This window comes from Piliocolobus tephrosceles, chromosome 19 (genome assembly GCF_002776525.5).
Source record: "Piliocolobus tephrosceles isolate RC106 chromosome 19, ASM277652v3, whole genome shotgun sequence".
Classification (NCBI taxonomy): domain Eukaryota; kingdom Metazoa; phylum Chordata; class Mammalia; order Primates; family Cercopithecidae; genus Piliocolobus; species Piliocolobus tephrosceles.
Window position 1 is genome coordinate 6,830,110 of NC_045452.1, and position 8,988 is coordinate 6,839,097.

Here is an 8,988-nt window from a genome sequence, read left to right on the forward strand (position 1 = left end):
ACATAGAGGAGTAGGAGAGTGTGCATGAGTATCCAGGACACCTTTCCTTTTATTCCAGCCCCACAGCACACAGGACACCCTTCCTTTTATGCCAGCCCTGCAGCATCCTAACAAGTTAAGACAGTCAGAGGTGCCTCATTACAGGTGACTCAGAATAATATGAGAAAGTCTAGGGGTGGCCATGATGTTAGTGGTGGGTGCCCAACCCAGCCCAGGAGCAGCCACAAATGCAAAAGTGGCCAAAGAAGGGGAGATGAAGCTGGTGGCAAGGTAGCAGCCCCTCCAGCTGGAGAGGGGGATCTGCTTCTGTACAAAATGGCTCACAGTTGATAAGTCTTGCATAGATACCTCATCCTGTTTATCTCATGACCAACTACAGTTTTCATTGCAATGTATGCTATCATAGCAGTAGTATCTATTTCCTCCAGTAGCAAGCAAACAAGAAGGAAGTGTGTTTTACTGCTTTGTCCCACCTGACATGGCAGTCCCAAACATGGGACGAATGTTTAAAGGCAATGTTCTCTAAAGATAAGGGTATTATACCATTTATTGATAAATACGGGGAGTGCATGATGACCATTCAGACACTTGGAATAATTACTTGGCTAAATAACATTGTTTAAACAATAAGTAAATTTAGGTATTCTTTGCAGAGCAAAAAAGATTCAAGTTTTACCAGTCCCTTGGCAAACACTACTTTTCAAGCTATGGAAGGGAGACATCTTAAATTTTGTACTACTCTTTCTGAAGACACGGAAACAGCTAAGTCATACCTAATACTTATGAACGTAAGGCTTTGATAAAGTACAAGAATTATTTGTATTTTGAAGAAAAAGACATTGTTGCTAAAGCAGAGAAGAACCTAAAACAGACTCCTGGTAGTGAGATAATATTTTATAAAAAGGTATCAATCAAGGTGTGACTTACAAAAATACTTTTGAGGGTGTCTACTTTCTAGCCATCACACTGGACAAGAACTGCATGGTTTTCATTAACTTTGGACTGTGCTTCAAGTATCCTCAAAATGATATCACTTACCGCCCTGAGTGACATGGGATGGGACGCTGTGGTAGAGCACACTCTGGCTGATATCTTGTACCTGCTGGAGACAGAAATGGATGGGAAACACAGTCCTCCATAGGAATCTTGAATGGGTCCCTCTTTCTCTTCAGATACGGACTTTCTGGGGAATAATACTGTAGGGCTTTTGTTGTTGTTGCTTTTAACTGTCTCAAATGTTCTCCCAAAGATGCTATGGAACACAGCCTCTCCTTAGAGCAAGTTAAAAGTCTGGGTACGACTGCAAGAGGTTCCCTGCCTGCCGATATTCTTTCTCCACTTTCGGTGACTGCTCTTCTTCTGTGGGCCTTAAACCAACAACTGGTCATCCCAAGATCCACTAAGCCCTCTGGGAAATTGGTGCTGTACTGCATGCCCTGCCAGCTGGGACTTCTTACATTGATGTATTTTCTAAGGAGTGAATAATCTTGTCCATGTAACTAACTTACTTAAAGACATTTCCTTCGGTGGGCACTGACTCTATGATACCCGTTTTCCAAGGAATTGGTGAGCTTGTTTCTGAGAATACCAGAAATCAATGTACATTCCAAATCATTCTAAAAGTGATTTCTTTTTGGGGTGGGTTTGGCTTTGTTATTAATTTTGAAATATATCTTTGAACACTGAGATCTCTGAAACTACTAGATCTCTAGAAGAATAATTGTGAAAGAAGGTTGCTTGCAGCTTTAACAAAATGAGAAACTCTTCCCAAATAAAATCTGTTTTGAAGTTAAAAATAATGTGACATTAGAACCTGCAAAATCTAAGAGTTCCCAACAGCACTGTCAATTCTGATGCTAATTGTAAGCTAGGGACTCCCCCAACAACACTTCACTTCTTATGATTCCCAAGAAGGACTCACATCACTCACTGAAACTTGTGATGTTTGTTGATATGATTTTTTACAACAAAAGAATGCAGATTAAAATAATTCAAGGGAAGAGGCACATGGGCAGAGTTCAGGAGAATTCCAAGCACAAGCATCCAGTTGTCCCCTCCCAGTAAAGTAATAGACAATGCTGCATTCTCCTGGCAGTGTGATTCTATGCATGAATTATTGCCAGTCAGAAAAGCTCACCGAAGCTTGGTGTCCAGGCAGGTTTTTTTGGGGGTGTGAGTTGGGGATGAGGTTGCTTATGTAGACCTTGTTGATCATCCTTATGGCTGACTTGAATTTCCACTGAATTGACAATAAAACTTCAACCTTAAATATTTGGTCATTTTCTTTTTAATAAATTCTTTAAAATAAATTATTTTGGAAATGCTCACTTTAGCTAGCTGCTTATCCAATATGAGACTCAACAAAAATAGTGTCGAAAAGCCAATGGGTCATTGAAACAATTCCTTTAGTCATTCAAGACATTCAGATAAAAATTAACACCATGTAACACTAAACTCAAATTATAGTCACTGGGGTTGGATTTCAACAACAGGAAGAGAAAGTAGTACACATAGTGATGAGCAAAAAACAGACAAATAATGGGTGTGAATTGACCTGGGAAATTTACAGTGACAGTGTCAAAAAGATAAATCAAGTTATTTGACAATACATGCTCAGTCCAGGAAAGCCACCAGGGGGCGGTCTAGGTCTTCTGCATCATAAGAAGCTCAAGGGGTTCAAACTGAATGAATCCTGCACAGTTGCTCACTGGGTCATGTAAAATGTTAGAGCAGCTGCTTCCTCTGGCAACACACAGCCACTATGGGCTGTCCCCTCACAGTGTAGCTGCTCGCAGGGCTGAGAACCTGGGTGGTGCTAAAGGTGGTGAATGTGGTAAAGATTTGCATAAAGCACCACATGACACACCCCCTTCATGCAGGGATCTCAGTAGCATCTTCAAAGGATGGGCTTTCTGAGCTGAGAGCAATGAGAAGAAACTTTCTAAACTTACTAAAATTTATTTATTGAGTTACATTCAAAGCAATACATGCCTATTACATAAAATCAGAAAGTATTTAAAAATCACCAAGTTCTCTGCAAAGCTTCTTTATTTCAAACAATCAATGTGACTACTTCTTTTTATTTGGATGCATTCTTTCATTTTTGTTCTCAGTATTTCCAAAATAGTGATCAAGCCTTGTGATTTTTCATCTGCTTTTACACCCCTTTATGCTCTTGTCATTTCAGGTTAATGTAAGTAGTGTTCCATTTCTTAAAAGGGATAAAATACTTGAATAATTGCTAAATTTATTTTTATTTGAATAGCAGTGAAATATTATCACTTTTAGGTAATTCTCATTGTTTGCTACTCAAAAAAAGATGTGATATTATCTTATTATTAAAACACTCCTTGTAACTTCTGTGGATTTTGTGAGGTCAGAAAAAAAATGCCTGAAGTTTCCAATGGAAAGCCTTGAGTACATTATACCTGACTTCATAATGCACTAAATACAGAAACAAGAGTTTCTGATTCATGTAAGAAGGAGCATAACAGATTAAGGCATGAGGAATAATTTATATCCAAAACTACACCAGTGTCTCCATGCATGTGTTGGCACAGCACTTCCCAAATTCTATTGCGCATATGAATCTTCTGGGGATTTTACAAAATGCAGATTCTCATTCAGTGGCTCTGGGGTGAGGACACAGTCTCTGCATTTCTAAAATGTTCCCACCACACAAAATCCACATATGTTTGAATAATAACAAGTCCAGCTAGGAGAAGAGGCTCACGTGTCTAATCCTAGCACTTTGGGAGTTTGAGGCAAAAGAATTACTTGAGGCCAGGAGTTTGAGACCAGCCAGGGTAACATCGCAAGATCTTTTCTCTACAAAACATGTTTTTAAATAATAAAAAATGAATTAGCCAGACATAGTGTGGCATGCTTGTCATCGTTGATACTCAGGAGTCTGAGGCAGAAGGGTCACTTCACTGCAGGAGTTCAAAGCTGCAATGAGCTATGATCATGCCACTGCACTCCAGCCTGGGTGGCAAAGTGAGACCTTGCCTCTAATAACAAAATGGCAATAACAAATTCATAAGAATAGTATAAAATAAGGAGAATCCTTGGCAGGCAATAACCTAAGATATATCTCAGACATAGGAAACTAATGTGTTTGGATGATAGAAGAACCCCACAGTTAGCTGGGCACGGTGGCTCACGCCTGCAACCCCAGCAATTTAGGGGGCCAAGACGGGCAGATCACCTGAGGTGGGGAGTTCGAGATCAGCCTGGCCAACATGGAAAAATCCTGACTCTACTAAAAATGCAAAATTAGCCAGGCGCGGTGGCGCAGCCTGTAATCCCAGCTACTCGGGAGGCTGAGGCAGGAGAATCACTGGAACACGGGAAGGGGAGTTTGCGGTAAGCCAAGATGGAAGAACTCACACTCCATGCAGGAATATGACCAGGGAGGACAGCTGCAAAGTGGGGAGAGGCTACCCTTTCTTAAGAAAGGAAACAAAAGCAAACAAACAACAAACCTGACCTCCACTCTGGCTCCTGTTCAACATTCTTACTGGCTTCTCATCCAGTCTTTTCTGTAGTGTGGTCCATCCTTACCCTCTCCCCTCCCACATCTCTGATTCCTGAATTCCCTTCTTGGGTCTCTTCCTTTTCCTGTCAATGACTTCTCCCCTCTATCCTCCTGAGTGAATTATCAAGAGCTTTATAACAGGAAACCTACTGGTATTTTTCCAGATTTTTTTTCTTGGAATTGGACATTCATACATTTTCTCTCTTTTTTTTTTTTTTTGTTGGGGATGGTGGACGAGGTAGGGACAGGGTCTCACCCTGGTTGCTCAGGCTGTGGTCTCAACTCACTGCAACCTTCACCTCCTGGCTCAAGCAATCTTCCCAGCTCAGCCTCCCAAGTAGCTGTGACTACAGGCACGTACCACCACGCGCTGCTAATATTTTATATTTTTGGTAGAGATGAGGTTTCCCCATGTTACCCAGGCTGGTCTTGAATTCCTGAGCTCAACTGATCCACCCGCCTCAGCCTCCCAAAGTCCTGGAATTACACACATGAGCTGCTGTGCCCAGCCTATTTTTTCTCTGTTACGAGCTTCTCTGATACCCTAGTTCTGAGGTAGCCCAGAATTAGCTGATTCTCCTGTTTTGCCTCAGCTAGCACTTCTTCCTTCTCCTTTCTTTTCTCCTTCTGATTCCTGGAGTCCTCTCCTTTTCCAGTGAACCCAGTGAACCACACAAGCATGCTAATTTATTCTCCCCAATCCTCACCACTCTGCCTTATGTGCTAATGTAGTGAGAATCAAGAAGGAAGAGAGATCCATGGATTTCTGTGCAGCTTGGAAAGTGAGTTCATGGCTGGACTTGGCTGGGACACCAGACACCTGTCTCCCTGTCTCTATTTTGTATTCATAGGGTCCAGCAGCTGCATCCTCCCAGGGTGCCTGAAGAGTCACTGAGCATGCTCTGCTACCTCTCAGCCACCCAGTCCTCAAGAAGTATAATCAGACTCAGCATCTTATGTGAGGGGAACAACCATGGGGACAGGTTAGACTTGCATTGAGTTCCCTCCTCTAAGAGGGGCCAGGGAAAAGCGGCTATTCCCCCTAATCTGTGTGGCTCAGGAAGCAGAGCTCCAGAGACTTCTCTACCATGCCCTGTATCCCTCTGCTGCTCACCCTCCTCAGCGTCTGCACAGGAGGCTGGAGATAGAAAGGCAGGGGCTGGCACTGGGAGGACCAGGGCTCTGCCTTTCTCCCTTGGCTCAAGGAGTCACCTGCCATACCTGTGTCTCTCTCCTGGCTGTCACAGTCCTGGGCAGTCAGGGCTCACTTGGTAGCCTGCACAGTCTGTCTGTGGCTAAACCAGTCACCTGCACTGGAAACAGCAGCAATAAGGGTCTTGGGATTGTGTCCTGGTACCAACAATGACCAGGAAGTGCTCTTAAACCTCTGATCCATAGATGTAAATGTCCACCTGCAGATCCAGAACTGATTCTTGAGTGATCGGTCCGTAAAGGAGACCTTCCTGAGCATATCTGGGCTCCAGGCTGAGGACAAGGCTGGTCACTAATGTTGGATTTAGACAGTCCTCTGCAGTCTGTGGGGAAGTGAGACAGGAATATTTCAGGTCTTCTAGGAGCACGACCCTACAGCACCACCTACAACCAGGAAAACTGGGCTGTTTACCATTTGTGTTCACGTTTGTTTGGGCTGCTGCTAACCAGGGCCCAGGTCTCAGTTCAGGGACAATGATTGAGAGAATGCAGCTTTGTTTCCTCAGAGTCAGCCCTTAGAGAAAGCCCACAGCAACAGCACTGTCAAATTGCCTCAAAAAAAAAAAAAAAAAAAAAAAAAAAATCAGAAAGTCCTTGGTTCCTGGAACAGGCTGCCCTGGGAACAGAGCCAAAATTGTTCAGGGCAAGCAGGGACACAACTGTGCAGAAAACAACAAGTTTTACTTATGGAGATGATGGTTGGCTTTATAAAATGAGAAATATGTCACACTATTCACTGGTAAAAGTAAGTCTACCAATGCTATTCATTTCCCTATGTCACTACATTGAGTAAAAAGCTCTATAAAACGTATGAAACCACTGTAGAGATAACTTTTGCTGAATTGCTGCCTTTAACATGTCATGGATCTTTTATTCTTCTTGCAAAATTCTCATTATTCACCATCCTTTTGAACAGCCCCTAGCTGCCCCTCAACCCAGATCCTCAGCTGGCCCCTTCTCCATGATGCCCACGCTGATGGCACATGTGGGCAGTTAGATTTTTCTAGATTTTAAAAGTTATATATGTCCATGTCTACATCCCATGGACCAAGGCTCATTCTGGGAGTGAGAAATCACAATAATCATGCCTAGCCTTGTGGAATTAGTGTCTAGCAATCAGACCACGGAGGTGTGAATAGAGACAGTGACTAATAAGCTACAGAGATCAGCTGGGCCGTGGGGAGGTGAGTGTCCTCTAACCAGCATGGGATGCAGGGGACTGCCCTATGGTCCCTGCACAGCTGCTCAGTAAGGACCATTCACTCAAAGAAATCCAAGACTAGGGGCTAAGACCCTGTGCTCACTGATGGGGACTTAGCATCTATGTCCTCCCATGGTGTGGCAGAGTCTCCTGAGCAGGAACGTGTGGATGGTTTCAGTAGGTGTTTTCTTCCAGAGCCCTCCCAAGGGGAAAAGCAAAACATCTTCCTCCTCAGGCTGCAGTGTGAGCTGAGCTGCATCCCCAGGGCTCAGGGAGGGGCTGGGCAGTCCCTGGGTGGGAACACATTTGCATGAGCAGCCCCTCCTCTGCAGAGGGTGGGAAGAAAAGGAGGCCTGGGGCAGCCCAGCCCCACTGTGCATGTCAGGCTGTGTCCACCATGACCTGGACTCCTCTCCTTCTCCTGCTTCTCTCTCACTGCACAGGTAGGGACAGGCCTCAGAGACCAGGGCCAGCCACCCAGCCTGATTCTGGCTTTTCTGGTAGGGATCCCCGAAAAACTTCAACCTGAACCCTGCCCATCAACCATGAGTGTCTGTGTTTGCAGGTTCCCTCTCCCAGCCTGTACTGACTCAGCCACCTTCCTTCTCTGCATCTCCTGGAGAATCTGCCAGACTCACCTGCACCTTGTCCAGTGACATCAGTGTTGGTAGCTACAACATATACTTGTATCAGCAGAAGCCAGGGAGCCCTCCCAGGTATCTCCTGTACTACTACTCAGACTCAGATAAGCACCAGGGCTCTGGAGTCCCCAGCCGCTTCTCTGGATCCAAAGATGCCTCGGCCAATACAGGAATTTTACTTATCTCCGGGCTCCAGTCTGAGGATGAGGCTGACTATTACTGTATGATTTGGCCAAGCAATGCTTCTCACAGTGACACACACACATGGGGAAGTGGGACAAAAACCTCACCCTGCTTTAGGTCTTGTTCCGTAACAATTTTTAAACTTTAAAATAACTGGCCTAGGCACAAACTACATTTGGAAGTACTTTATAGCTGTAAAAGGCTCTTCTGTCAATTTCCCATTCATTCTTCTGAAGTCTCAGTAAAACAAAACAAAGCCAAAGCATCTGATGACCCTGAAGTGTTGGCTGCATGTCCATGTGTGCTGACACCAGTGCCTGTGAAGCTGGACTATTTTTCTTGAAAGAAGCAAAATGAGCCTTTTTTAGTTCACATCATGGTTGAAGCCCAGGGACATCCTAGTAGGTGAACGGGACATCCTAGCAGGTGAACAGTCCCCTGCAGTATGGACTCTGCTCTTCCAGCGTACAAGCAGAGACCTCCCCTTCCATCCCCAGTAGTCTGTTCTCAGGTCTGTCTGAGGCTCACTATGTCTCAGGAATAAGGCACTCAAATATGAAATGCTGCCTGAGAACACAGGTCAGGGAGGAATTCTGGATATAGAGCTGACCTGGCTCAGTTCTGGGTGCCTGCATTTCAGCGGCAGTGTCAGGAGATGGGGTTAGGTCTGAGGGTAACTGTGGACCTGAGGCCATTGAACCCCTATGTAGGACATGAGAGAATCAAGGGGAGGCTCCACCATGGCTGAGACAAGGCTGAGGCTGCTCCTTGGCCATGGGGGAAGTAGGTCCCAGGGATGCGACTTTCCTGCAGCTCATCGCACTCAGTACCACGGCAACTGCTGAGGGTGGGTTTCCTGATCCTTCAGGGCCTGACTGTGTTCTCTCCTCCTCTCTTACACCATTGAAGCTTCTCGCTGTGTCAGGGTCTACTGGTGAGTCTGTGGAATATCTGGGAACAGAAACCGCCCAATATTTGCTTCAAGTGACTCCTCCCTGGAAAATTCTTGAGGAGTCCCCATCTCAAGGTCTCCTTTTTCTGCACAGGGAGCAGCAAAACCATTGGGCATTCCTATGGAAATGGCTATGGAGGCCTTCCAGAGACAGCCCCTAAGTTTATGACCTAGGACAGCAGTGATGGTCCCTCAGGGGTCCCAGCCTGATCCTCCTGCTCTGGGTTTATTCCCATAGCCTCCCAGACCACCTCTGGGCTCC

At 45.0% G+C, this 8,988-nt stretch overlaps 1 pseudogene and 1 gene segment (V, D, J or C); both read left to right on the forward strand.

The window, feature by feature from the left end:
- Nucleotides 1-181: 181 nt before the first annotated feature.
- Nucleotides 182-1,141, forward strand: LOC113223387 (annotated as a pseudogene).
- Nucleotides 1,142-7,327: 6,186 nt separating this feature from the next.
- Nucleotides 7,328-8,117, forward strand: LOC116418543. The segment is given in 3 exon segments: nucleotides 7,328-7,393; nucleotides 7,516-7,863; nucleotides 8,011-8,117. Coding segments are annotated over 3 exon segments (501 nt in total).
- Nucleotides 8,118-8,988: the final 871 nt, after the last annotated feature.